The 13,811-nt window shown below is 44.2% G+C and overlaps 1 protein-coding gene across 4 annotated transcripts in view; it reads left to right on the forward strand.

Annotated features, from left to right (window-relative positions):
• The window catches only part of LOC138684291 (polycomb group RING finger protein 6-like), a 95,998-nt gene extending 85,755 nt beyond the window's left edge, over positions 1-10,243 (forward strand). The window contains exons 2-5 of one of the 4 annotated variants that reach the window (XM_069777977.1): positions 2,653-2,822; positions 4,139-4,336; positions 4,417-4,495; positions 9,626-10,243. In XM_069777977.1, coding sequence (XP_069634078.1) covers positions 2,653-2,822; positions 4,139-4,287 — 319 coding nt within the window. In that variant the 3' untranslated portion in view covers positions 4,288-4,336; positions 4,417-4,495; positions 9,626-10,243. Of the gene's footprint in view, positions 1-2,557; positions 2,823-4,138; positions 4,337-4,416; positions 4,496-4,588; positions 4,859-6,473; positions 7,116-9,625 lie in introns of those variants that run through there. The other 3 variants (XM_069777975.1, XM_069777978.1, XM_069777979.1) reach the window with 3 other exon arrangements.
• The last annotated feature ends 3,568 nt before the right edge of the window (positions 10,244-13,811 follow it).

Here is a 13,811-nt window from a genome sequence, read left to right on the forward strand (position 1 = left end):
CACCTCCACCACCATATACTTGCTGTTGTTGTAGAAGACCTGGCCACTACATAAAGAACTGCCCAACAAATGGGGTATGATTGTGGGGGGACTTCTGGTGTTACTCTAGGTTTTAATTATTTTACCTGGGCAGTTACGCAAGAAATACACGAACACTCATATTAAGAATTGTTTCTCTTGGGGTGAAAGGCAGAGGTTATATGGCAATGTTGCAAAGCCCTTCCAAATTCAAGGGGAAGTTGGAATTATAAAGGTGGAATTTTCTTTCTAGGTCATAGACATTAAATATGTCCATAGATCTTTCTCTATGAACTTTCATGCATATTTTTATATACTTCAGTATTACTGGAATTTTTTCTGTTTTCCACTCTTTTTAATGGCAGTTCACAGTTTTTATTATTTTGTATCAAACCAAGACATTTCTCTTGACCCCATCTATTGCATATTTGCGTGTTTTAATTACACTAAGTCCCTGCTTGAGTATTGATGCCATTTCACGTTAGTCACTGAAGGTATACACGTGAGGGATGAATTCAACCTTCACCTACAGACGGTGAGTGTAGGTTTCTCCAGTGACTGATTCAGAGCACAAGATTAAGCTCTCGCTCTGAATTGTGCTTTGAAGGAGGAGCAGCGGGTTTGTGTCTCTTCTCTGAGTGGATGGTGAGCTAAGGGATATGTCAGCCTTAAGGAACCTGAAGTTAAGCCAAAGAATGTCGCTCGAGTTCAAACCCCTGCTCAAGCCTTTGGAACATCCTGGCTATATTTATGTAGGAGAAGCAGTATTTCAGTTGAGCAACCTTTATGCTAGGTAAAAGGAGAGGATTAAAGGCTTTTGCTGCTTAAAATCATCAGGGAAATGTCATTTTAAGTGTGGGTCTTGAGGTACGTCTGCCTCTCTTTTCTTGAACAGGACAAAAAATTTGAGTCTGTTCCCAGAGTTAACAAGAGCACAGGAATTCCACAGAGTTTCATGACAAAGGTGAAGGATCCCAATACGAAGGGTGCTATGCTGACAAGATCTGGGAAATATGCAACACCACCTATTAATGCATAGGTATGGAACTAAGTGGACTGACCAAAAAGTGAAGGAGAGAAAGCATGTATCAAAATCTGAGTGGCAATGCAACCCAGTTGGCCAGCATCTGTTGATTCAGAGAAATTGACTCAATAGTTTGATTAACTATTAAGTAGGTATTCTTTATTGGCAGCGCTGGATGCACGGGGGATCGCTCCACCTATCGTGCACACCGTCAGGTCTAATTGTGCAGGTCAAATACATGTTCTATATACATATTCACTAGATTTCCGAGAAATGTTATACATATTCATTAGTTTTCCGGGAAACTATTAGCATATGCAAATGTCCTTTACGCAGGCGCATTGAAGGTCTCTGGTGGTCTTCAGGAGTCCTCCGGTGGTCTTCCATAGTCTTCCTCACTTGTCCGCTATTTGACCCTTCTCAGGTGATTCTGCGCAGTATGGTCTTTTCTCGTTAGTGTTCTTATTATCTAAGTTCTCATTAGTGGTGTAAAAACCATAGGGTTAGTTTAAGCTAAATTATCTACAAGGACGAGAACAAAGGCAGGAGTTCTTATCTTTTCTGGCCCTATCTATTCAAGCAAGGCCTCTACTTGAGCCTTCTCGACAAGATCGTAAATTTATCAAACATTTAATTAAGTTTTGTGATTGTTCATGGTTCCTTCTTGCTCATCACTCCCAAGTACCAGTCTCTGACAGGATTAATCCTTGATGAGCACTGGTCTTTGGTATGTAAAGTTACAGAGAGACAATCATTAAGCAATTAGCAGTTCGTTCTCTATATCACTGTCATTCCAAGGGAGGAAGCACTGTCATTGTACCTTAACCTGAAAATCTGTGGTACTTTCTAATATTAAAAGAGGGTGGTCCTACTGCTCATGCCCCTGGAAGTTGGCTAAACTTGCGGTATGCTAAGAATCTGCGTTTCTGCAAAACACTTCAGTAGTGTTTACAGTGGAGTCGTTCTCCTTGAAAGCTCATTTTGCTTCTGTTTTCTGTTTCAGAGGCTTCTTGCCAAATTTAGCAGGTAGCTGTTGGCCTGAGATTTCCTCCCCTATGACTTCCATTAAATCCCGTGTGTGAAACAGACTGACGTTTTCCTGTTGCTATAAACTGAGAAAATACTACCGTGTGCTGACAAGAGTGGCTGTTTTAAAATGCACTTGGTAGCACTTTTGGTTTTCCATCATGGATCTCCTTTTGTAGAAGCTGTAACATAGACGTTTTCCTTTTAGAAAATGTAATTACTTGGAGACTAGCTTTATCCTGTGCCTGCAATTTACATTTATCCTCTGGCAAAGGAGAGGTGGGATTCATTTTGCCTGATTTCTAGCTGTCAAAAAAATATTTTCCTAGTCTGAGCTTCTTTCTTAGTTGATCCAATGAATGGGAGAGTTCTGCAGAAAGAAAAGTGTCGTCGTCGTCCCCCCCCCCTTCTAGTGTTGTGGCTGTAGAAAAGTAGTTTAAACTAAGCACAAGTGTTTTAGGAGGCTAATGTGGAGTGAGAAGAATTCCATTTCTTCTCTTCCTTTGGTAAAATCCAAAGCTTGGAAAAGTTTTCCTTTACCCATCTTTAACTTGTTTCTTTTTCCTTCCCCACCCTTCCTCCAGGGAAGCTTCTGCTAGAGAAAAGAAGGAAAAGCCTCCCTTTTTACCAGAGGAGGCATCCTCCTCCTCCTCCGATGATCCTGTTCCAGACGAGTTGTTATGTCTCATTTGTAAGGATCTAATGACTGATGCAGCTGTTATTCCCTGCTGTGGGAACAGTTATTGTGATGAATGTAAGTGTTACTCCCATATTTGTTGATTCAAAACATCACATCTGATCTTCTGAAAGCAGAAAGAGGAGATAACGAAATAACTTTGTTACCAGTTCTATTTAATATTTAATACGAATTGAATACGAAAGCACTCTTCTCGTATAAAGGGCAAAAGAAAGCCAGGAAGCTTTTCCCCCTTTTTTACGTGTCTAGTTAGATCTTCTTTACATGCAGAAGGACGAGTATGAGAAGAGTGGCTAACTGTGCAGGTGATTACAGTGTTAGATATTAAATGCGTTTAGTTTGTCCACAGCCCTTTCTCTCATAGAAAATTATGTAGCCAACTCTGGAGACTTTTGGTGGTCTGCAGGAAGCGGATAGTTAGGCATTTAATCCACATTCTTCTCCACGGGAGAGTTGGTTAAAACCTTCAGAACTCGAACCTACTAATGTTTTTTTGAGACGTGTTTTATTCATTAACCTTGAGGTTGGGGACTTCTCACTGTACTAGATGGTGGGAAAGAGACTAGTTGAAACATCAAGACACAGCCTATGCTCCATCTTCAGATGTCACACTAGTGAAATATCAAAACTGTATAGTTATTTGCTGCATACTAGAAATTTTTTACACTGTTGAACATTTCTAGCTTCATGCTCTCAATTCAAGACCATATTCACCCATTAATCATATGTGTGCTTTTATAATTGATGAGAACCCCCAAAACTTCCTTAGTTGGGCTAAATACTATTTTGATTATTCTAATTATACAGAGGTATTAGAACAGCATTGCTGGAATCTGAGGAACATACATGCCCAGCATGGCATCAGACGGATGTTTTGCCTGATGCTTTAATTGCCAACAAGTGCCTACGCGAGGGAACGGGATGACATTTACATAAAGTGCTTGTAAGAAGAGGCTATTTGTAGAAAGCTGAAAGGGAAGAAGATACTAGTTTACATCTCCTTAAGCAAGGCGTAATTGAATAAGGCTAAATTTACTTTTCAAATACATTATCTGTTGTTGTCACAGAAGCTTACAACTCTTTAGAGACAACCTGGCAAATTCAGGTCATGCTTTTGTTTAACATGATTGCCTCGCTTTCAGATTCGGCGTTAACGCTGAAGTACATTACATACAGTTACTCTGAGTTACCAGTCATTAGTATGAGTGTTTCATGTGATGTGCATGTTGGTTTCATATATCTGTCTGTTGGTTTCTTTTAGGACTGATAGCTTTTACAGAAATACACAAGTAATTTTCCTCTGTGAAGGCTTTTGTTCGTAGATCTGCTGAAGTTTCATCTTACCCTTTTTGTAAATGTTTTTCTGCCTCTAGGCTGTGAACAATTTAAGAAATGGAACTGGCTACACAAAAAGGCTGCGTCAGCAGATTTGGCAGCAACAGCAGCAGCAGCCGCTACTGCCACCGCCTCCACCACCACTCATGAGTGTTACACCTCCTGCTGCTCTGGTGACTGCCGCTGAACCTTCTACATCTTCCTCTCTGTCAACCAGCAGTTCGTTGGAAGAGAAGGTAAGCTTTATTTCAACATATGCAGCGATTCTTATATTTTAGTAGAGCTTATTTTCCAACTGTCTGTGTTTATTCACAAGGGCTATCAGGTTCCTGTGCGAAGACAGCCAGTATTAGCAAGTCATCTGGGCCCCCAAGGACAATCAATACCCACCACTGGTAAGAACCTTTAACTTTAGAATGTCTTTTAAAAAGTTATCTTCAGATAAACTGAATGGGATTTTTTGCTATTTCCTCCCTCCACTTCAAAAGGTCATCCAGCGAGAGCCAGTACACTTTGCTCAGCAGGTGCCAGACCAGGCTGGGAACTGCAAGTGTTGTACAGAAATTCTATGTATTACTACTTGTAAGCTGTTAAACGAGGCCATAGCACTTAACTTCTGCAACAGCCGATTTATAATGAAGTAAGTATGGACAGAGAGTTGTGGAGAATACAAGTGGTCCTTAATTTTTAAATGGCCTAATTTGAATTGGCTTTAACAAAGGGGATCTGTGCTTGCAGTAAAATTGTTTAAAATAAAACTCCAGTACCTGATCGAAAAGAGGACTCTGAAAAGGGAACTTTTTTGGAGGAAACCATAATTCCATATCAGAATTCAATACAGTTAAAGGCTCAGGTGGAAAGCCACCCTTTTGATTTCTGGCTGAACAGGGCTGTAGAAATTGATTTCCCAATAGAAGTCAGCCTCCAACATTCTTTTTCTAACAACTTAGGTGACACTGATTGAGCAATTCTTGGAAAAGTCAACACTGTTATCTTATGACAATTTTGAGTTTCTTCAGTTTAGTCAGCCCAAATAGCCAAGCTGCTTTCTCTTAGTTGGGGAGGGAGGAGTCTGTTTTATCTATTATTGCAGTGTCAGGTCAGTCCTTCCTTTTGGTATGTATGTGTTAGAGATAGATTGTAAGGGTGCACTGTGTTTATAAAATCTTAAAGATAATCAGAACAAAACCCTGGATCCATCCCACAGATTGTCTAAAATCTCCAATTCAGGAAGCAAGAAAAGAACAGTTCAGGGACAAGAGCAGGCCAAATACATCATTGTGAGGCAACAGCATAGGAAGCGTACGTGGAAGAAGATAAAAGAAGTTTGAGGGAAAATGAGTTGTTATCTGTGCCGTACGGGCTGCCGGCGCCTGCGGCGTGTCACTGCTCTCGGGCTACCGACCCAGCTTCAAGGTGGAAAAAAAGTGGCTTTCTCTGAATGCTGGCATCAGGAACAAGGTGCTTTAACTTGCCAGCAGGTGCCTGCAGGCTTTTATTAGCATGAGTTTGTGTGGTAGGAATGGAAGGTGTAGCTGGTGTTACTTCAGTGAAGGTCATGGGGTTTGGGGGTTTTCTTGCCTGGTTGGATTTGATTGGTTGGTTTGTTTGGGTTGGTTTGGTTTGTGCTATCAATTTGGGGGGTTCAGGAGCTGATTTCCATTCATTCCTCCTCCCAAGTGGTGAGGCTAGAAAAGGCCGGAGTGATAAATTTCTACCCGGCTGGAGGCAAGCCGACCGCATGAGTCGGAGAGACGCATTCACAGTGGAGGCTCATACACCACCCTGATGGCTGAAGGCAACTCCCTGAACTGTAATAGTGTGAACTTATCTGTTGTCTCTCTGAGTATGCAGGAGAAATGGCTTGCAGCTTTGTGGAGCTATAAACAAGTGTCAAAACTTGGAACAAATCAGTTTAACTTCTCGTATAAAATTAGGATTTCTCGGAACAGAAGTAGGTTGGAGCTGTTCGCTATGGTGGACAAATCATAGCAAGAGCTAGCAAAATATTAAACTGCCAGAGACTTCTCATTTCAACAGAAGGCTGATGGATGAATAGGTAGTATGCCATGTGTGCTACTTTCTCTCTTAAGTTCTCTTCTTTGTATATGCCTGGCAGTCTGGTACAGTTGAGAGAGAGAAGTAAGATTTTTTTATTTTTTATTTTCTTTAATACCAAAAGGGGAACACATTCTGTTGGGCATAAGTCACTCTCAGTAAAGCTTTCCAAGTGCCATTTTAAGTTGTGAGATCAGATTTTCAGTAATACATGCAGGCAACTGAAAATATCAACTCTTGACTAAAAGAATTTGCTCTTAATAATATCTGCTACATCTAATTGATATTGTCCTCTATGTCAATCTCTAATTACAGCCTCCGTAGGAAGAACGGGGCAATGAAAGGCAGATGGTGGCCTTCTGTACACTGGAAAGATCTTGGATGCTAGCAAAGTCTAAAACCCATTCTTGTGTTGTGCAAACTCTCTGAAGTGCAAGTTGTACGCTGCAAGTAATACGTAAAGCGTGTAGGAAGTTGCTGCTGTAGGTGTCCTAATTTAGATGTAGTGCACATCAATTAAACATAGGCTTTCCTTCTGTATTTGTTATGGAAATGATAGCATAAGAAGGAAAATATTCCTTATGACTATTTTGACTTAGGAAGTGGAAGTTGACAATGCCTAGAAACAAGGCAAGGCAAATTAGGTCAAGGCCTAGCTACCCTTGTAAGTAAACAGCTGTTCTGACTGGGGAGACTAGTTGATAGGACTACAGTCCTAATACCCCCCCGCTCCATGTTTTTGGAAAACGCATAGAAACAAGTTTGAAAAATGAGCTCATAGAGAAGGGAGGCGGGGGGAACCCCCTAGATGACTAAAAGCCATGTCTGTAGTTGGATAAAGCTACTCTGAGAGAGAGAAATCCATCTTCCCTCAGTGGAAGAGTAAAGGCAACAATTGGAAGGAAGGAGCTGCAATAAGCTACCTTTTTAAAATCAAGTGTCGAAGCTGTCCTTTGAGCACTTCCTCATCCCTTTCCAGCCAAAGTGGGTCAGATGCCTTAAACAGTTCTAAGCGTCTCTCGACTAACCCAGCTAATATTTGAAGTTGTCCGTATATGAAGTAGGAAAATGTCCGGTTTGAATAATGGCATCATTAATGCCTTTAGCCTTTGGGTCTGGATATGGGCTTTTTGACAAGCATGATGAGTTGTAGAGACCTTTTCCATGTGTCTCCCCCTTTTGCTACTAGTGTTTCTGTAGAGACCCTTGATCCATTAAGTACAGTCCTCACCTCCTGTCCACTCCTTTCTCTCCCCTGGTTTCAGCTGGTAATGCTAAGTAGGGGTTTCTTTCTCCCTTTTTCCCTTTCTAAAGCAAGGGTTCTGTGGTGTTAAAAAAAAAAAACTCACGCTGCTTTTAATTTAATGTTGTGCTGCCATGTCAGTCCTGTGCTGCTTCTGATTGCAAGGAAGTCTAAGCAGGCAGGGGAAGTGGAGGGTTGGAAGTGAAAATGATGCCTTGCTGTGCCTGGAGTTCCAGGGGCAGTAACTTTGTGGGCCTCCAAACCCAGGTGCCTGGTGTCCTGCTCAGCCTAACTGGGCAGTGAGCTAGCTCAAGCAGATTTGAGCACCTTCTACAAACAGAGCTTAACTTGTGCTGCTCTGCGTGCTGACATACAGCCCTTGGATTTAGATTAAAACAGATGTATGTTGTCATGGTTTAACCCCAGCCAACAACTAAGCACCACGCAGCCACTCACTCGCTCCCCCCCCACCCAGTGGGATGGGGGAGAAAATCGGGAAAAAGAAGCAAAACCTGCGGGTTGAGATAAGAACGGTTTAATAGAACAGAAAAAAAGAAACTAATAATGATAACGGTAACACTAATAAAATGACAACAGCAATAATGAAAGGATTGGAATGTACAAATGATGCGCAGTGCAATTGCTCACCACCCACCCACCAACACCCAGCTAGTCCCCGAGCGGCGATTCCCTGCCCCCACTTCCCAGTTCCTATACTAGATGGGACGTCACATGGTATGGAATACCCCGTTGGCCAGTTTGGGTCAGGTGCCCTGGCTGTGTCCTGTGCCAACTTCTTGTGCCCCTCCAGCTTTCTCGCTGGCTGGGCATGAGAAGCTGAAAAAACCTTGACATTAGTCTAAACACTACTTAGCAACAACTGAAAACATCAGTGTGTTATCAACATTCTTCACATACTGAACTCAAAACATAGCACTGTACCAGCTACTAGGAAGACAGTTAACTCTGTCCCAGCTGAAACTAGGACACTACGGACTTCACCAGCCATTGTCATGGACTCTGAGCCTGTACTGTAGTGAAAGCAAAGCAAGTATTAAAAAAAAAAAAAAAAAGAAAAAGAAAAAAAAAAAAGCGTGCTTTTCCAAAATATTGACAAGATTGGAAACAACAGATGGCTGTGGGCAGGTGGGAATACAGAGAAATGGGCAGCGTGCATCTGGATTTAGGATTTGTTCCGGGATTTGGGCAATGCTACCAGGCCTAAGGATTTGGGTTTGGGGGGTGCCACTGGGTTGAAAGCTGTTGAAAGCAGCATCTGCTCCAGTGGAAGCAAACCCTGTCCCTCCAGCAGTGCCAGCAGTGCATCTTGTAAGGTGCTGCACACCAGTGTGGTCATGCTGCACTCTCTGGATGGTTGTTTCAGCAGCTTGGGTCCCCGGCTGGCCACCCTTGAGAAGAGCTGGGGTGCCACCCTCAGGTGTTGTTAACTCACCCGGTTTGAGGTGAAATCATGTCTCTCACATTTAGAATACTTTAGGATAGTACAAACCGTGCTGTCTGCTCTGCCTTGGTAGTCATGATGTGTTTCTGTTTATAGTTGAATTGCCTTATTCCTTCTTTTGAATCTCTGATGCAGATCACTCAGGGCCATTGATCGAGGCTGATTTTTGAATTGTGCCTGCTGTTTTGCTTGGCAGTGCTGCAGGAGGGAAGCCAGGCAGCGCTGTTCCGCTACTGCTTGCAGGGGTAGCCGTGGAGGAAAGAGGCTTTAGGAAATCCCTTCCCAAGTCCAGCTGAAGCTCAAGAGGTTTTCTGCCGGTGGAGTTGCTGTGGCACTTGCATCACTTTGCAAGGTCTCTAACTTTCCTTGGGATCACCTTAGTTTCTGCTCTGTAGGAGGTTGCTGGCAAGCACTGAATTCGCACAGCCTGTGCTCCTGTTGAATCGTCTTGTTGCTTTTTGTCACAAAGCAGTTTGTCAGAAAATGTCTAGTGAACGAGGCTTGTGGTGATAGTTTGCTATCTGGATGTTCAGAAACAGGAGAGAGGTGTAAGTTAACGTTTTTAAGCTGGATGGAAACAGCTGCTTGAATTTATTAAATGTCTTGGCACACGTCAGAGTAGCTCTGATAGAAGCAGAATCAGAATCAGAAGCTGATTTGGAAACGTATAAGTGGAAGGGTGTTTTCCAGTAAGGTGGTTGGTTTGTTGGGTTTTTTTTTTTTTCTGTTGTGGAGTCTTCAGTATTTTATTTTCTCCCACAGTACTCCTAAGCTGCAGAACCAGCCTCAGAGGCACTATGGAATGACTTCTCCAATTAGCTTGGCTCCTCCTAAGGATGTAGATTGCATTCATATTCAGAAGTTGGTCGAAGCAATGAAAGCATGTGGGGTATTTGAAGACGAGGAAGAACTGAATCACAGGTATAACAAGGCTGTAAAATTTGTTACTCTTCTGGGTGTTTTTTAGGGCAAACTTATATATGAGTTTTCTTTACAGGCTGGTGTGATGGTCTGATAAATTATAGTCAGTGTCTCAAACATTCGTTAAAGAACTTTGGTGGAGAAAACGGCCTCTGTAAAAATGCTGGAGTTTTGTGAACAGGACAATGTGGCCGGAGGAGAGGGCCCCACGGAGAGTGGGACTGCACTTCTCTGAAGCCACAATTCCTTATCTTAAGTGACCAGGAGAAGGAGCACAGCATATGCGCCTGGAGGAGGAGCCCCACGGAAGATGGGACTGTGCTTCTATCTTAAGCCGTCATGCCAGCAGGGAAAAAGAGGCAACTCCACAATGAACCCCCCCCAAAGCTCACTGACCGATTGCAGAGAACCCCAGGAACGGGAGCTGCGCATGTCGAGACCATCAGCTAACACGCTATAGAAGAAGGGAGAAGGAATTCTCAGTGCGCGCCCTCCGGAACTGGATCTCTACGCTGGCTGGACCAACGCTGGACCCAGGACTGGTGAAACCCTTTTCCTCTCTCTTTTTCTTTCTTTCTCTCTTTCTCTCTCTCCCTCTTTTCCTTCTCTCTTTTCCACAGTCCCTACACCTCATCCTTTGAAACATAAACCATTGACCAAGTCTGAGACTAGGAGTGGATCTAGCCGCCCCTGAGCTCCTCTTTGAGAAGGAGTCCAGAAAGCAAGGGGGTCTGCTCTGAACCTCGTGACTCAACGGGAGGGCTCTCCTTCTGATACATTTCCTGTTCCTCTTTCCATTTCTTTTTCTACACCTTCCTTCTCTTCTCAAACAACGGCTTAATGACATGTTGCAAGGTTCCTATTGATAAGTTCACGTGTACTTGGGCAAGGTTAGCTAGGCTGAATAAATGTTGATTGTTGTTTGAACTCCCCTGGTGTCGTTTCACCTTAATTCTGACAAAGGAAATCCATGAACCTGAGTCGCTCCAACTTTGGGACGTGACATCTTAATTGGCACCACGGACAGGATTTCCCTTGTTGGAAGGGAGATTCTAACGGGATACCAGATCTCCACTCGGAGGACGGGCGGGGAGGATCTGGGAAGGATCTCTCAACAGTAAGTCAGGAGGGATCTGAGCAGTGGCAGGCATGGTGACCCGGGAAACATCTGTGTCTGACTGTTCCCCTGTTTTGGAGAAGCTGACTGCCTATAAAGCCCACCCTTCCCCACAAGGAGTAGCCTGGGCACGAGACCAGTGGCATGACCCAAAAGCCATTGTAGGAGGAATTGAGAAGCTAGCAAAAGAAGGCAGGTTTGGCCTGGGAAAAGGGAAGGCTGTGGGGTGTGCAGTTTTAGGGGCCGCACTCGTAGCAGCCCAGGAAGACAGACAGGAAACAATGAGAGCAGAGCAGGCAGATAAGGAGAAGATTCAGTCCCTGCAGGATTTAGTTAAAGTCCTGCAAGAGCAGTAAACTTCTGAGCGTGATACAATGCAGTGGCTTCATGCCGCCTTGTCTGATGCATTAGATCGGGAAAGAATTTTGTGAGCCGAGGCGGACGAACGATCCGACCTGGACTTAGATCTGGAATGTCTAGAGGTAGTTCAGGTGAAACAGCAAAAATCTTTATACCAAATCAAGAGTTAGAATGTACCAGAACAGATTTTTACCCTCAGGATGAGGGGATAGCAATGAGGCCATTAATTGAAACAGAAACCATAGACAATGGCCAAAGTGGTGGAGCACCACACGTGACCATTAAGACAATACCATATTCCGCCACTGAATTATCTAATATTCAGGAAAAGTATACCCAACTAGCAAAGGAGACCGAAACAGAATATGTGTGGAGGGTGTCATTAACCGGTGGTGACCGGATTTTATTGTCAGAAGATGAAGCCCAAGGATATTGGGGGCCTGGAGTGTTCCTAACTACCGATGATCCTAGGGAACCGTGGTCTCTGACGCAGCGGGCAGCTTACTGGGCAGGGGGAATAGACCAAATAGAACGAGGAGAACCAACACAGTTAGACACCCCTTCTATAAATCAGTTAACCGAGAGCTTACAGAAAACTGCTTGTCTCCAGTTAATGCATGATAGGCGATTAGTGCCACAACAGCCCTCTCCGATGTTGTTAAATGCCAGTCCTGACAGAATGACGACTCTAATCCGAGGTTTACCAGATTCTTTGAAATTATATGCTGTCCAGCTGCAGGATAGACTATGCGATGCGATAGCACCTAGAGGAGGCAGGCGGAATGCAGGAGGGCCCTGACCTGGAGAGAAGTGGCACAGGAGTTGATTAACTATGGCCGGAGAATGGGTCTCGCAAGGGAAGAAAGCAGGGCTAAGCCTGCCATCCGCTGAACAGAAGGACCTGGCCGACCTCCCCCATCTAAGACTGTAAACACCAAAAAGCCGTATGGGGGTCAGCGGAACTCGTTGTGGACAGAAGGGATAGAAAAGGGAATTCCCCGGGATGTGATGGACGGCACGCCCACCTCTGCCCTAGAAAAGTTGGTCCTAGGGTGGAAAGACAAGAACAAGGAGCCTCCCCATACTGAGTTAGACGCTCGGAGCGATATGGGGGTGATTCCGCAGTTGCTGGCAACTCCCACTCCCCAAACACCTACTGCCCCAGAGGCAGGTATGACTGTCCGCAGGACAGGAAACTAGACACGCCGTCCCCAGTAAGTGAGCCAGGGACAGCCAGTGGGTTTATTCAAGGAGGCTCACTGAAAATAAGACAGGAGACCTGATGATTGCTTTTCCGCCTGGTCTCTTTAAGACCCCAGTAACTTTTCTAGTTGATATGGGTGCTCAAATGTCAGCACTCCGGGCAGATGTTGCTTACTGCAATGGAATAATTGCAGATAAGAAGCAGATACGGGTCACAGACGTTTTCGGAAGCTCCCAACCGCAGCCGACAGCTGAAGTTAAATGCTGGCTGCCAGGGGATTCGTCCCCTGTTGAGGTTACTATGATACTAGGTCCTCTACCCACCAGTATTCTAGGACTTGACCTCTTAAAAGGCCAGCCGTGGGTAGACTCTAGGGGAAGAGAATGGAAATTCGGGTGTCCCGCAATCTCTATGAGGCTTTTGCAGTCGGCACCGACTCTCCCGCCTTCAAAAATAGTTCATGTCAAACCTTATGCTTTGCCTTTGGGAGCAAGGGAAGGGATCCCTTCAGTGATAACTGAGTTACGGGAACAGGGGATAGTTATTCCTACACACTCACCCTATAATTCCCCGTTATGGCCGGTCCGCAAGCCAAATGGGAAGTGGCGATTGACAATTGACTAGCGACGCTTGAACGCCAATACTGGCCCATTAACAGCTGCAGTTCCCAATATAGCAGAATTAATTGCAACCATACAAGAACAGGGTCACCAGATTTTAGCAACCGTTGATGTGAAAGACATGTTCTTTATGGTTCCCTTGCAAGAAGCAAATAGGGATGGCTTTGCCTTTACCTGGGAAGGTGTACAATATACATTTATGCGACTTCCCCAAGGCTGTTGCCACTCACCAACCATTGCTCAGTAGGCATTGGCCCAGGAACTAAATCAGATCACTCCTAAAGATGGCGTAAGAGTATATCAATATATTGATGATGCGCTAATCCGAGGACCAGACACCGCTGCAGTGGGGCAAACCCAGAGAGAAATCATTAGTCACTTAGAGAATTTAGGGCTCCAAATTCATGCCGAAAAGGTGCAACTCCCATCACCTGAAGTAAAATTTTTAGGTATCTGGTGGAAAGGGGGGGACTGTGTGTATACCTTCTGAAACCTTGTTCACCCTCAAACAAGTAAAAATGCCTGAAAATAAGAAAGAATTGCAGCATGCCCTAGGCTTGCTAGTGTTTTGGAGAAAACACATCCCCGACTTTTCTATCATAGCTCGCCATTTATATGATTTAACCCGTAAAAGAACTGCTTGGGACTGGACACCTGTCCATGAAGAGGCTCTGAAATTATTAATGTTTGAAGCAGGGATTTACCAGGCCCTAGGGCCGATGCATC

The sequence above is a fragment of the Haliaeetus albicilla genome, unplaced genomic scaffold (genome assembly GCF_947461875.1).
Source record: "Haliaeetus albicilla unplaced genomic scaffold, bHalAlb1.1 scaffold_89, whole genome shotgun sequence".
NCBI lineage: Eukaryota > Metazoa > Chordata > Aves > Accipitriformes > Accipitridae > Haliaeetus > Haliaeetus albicilla.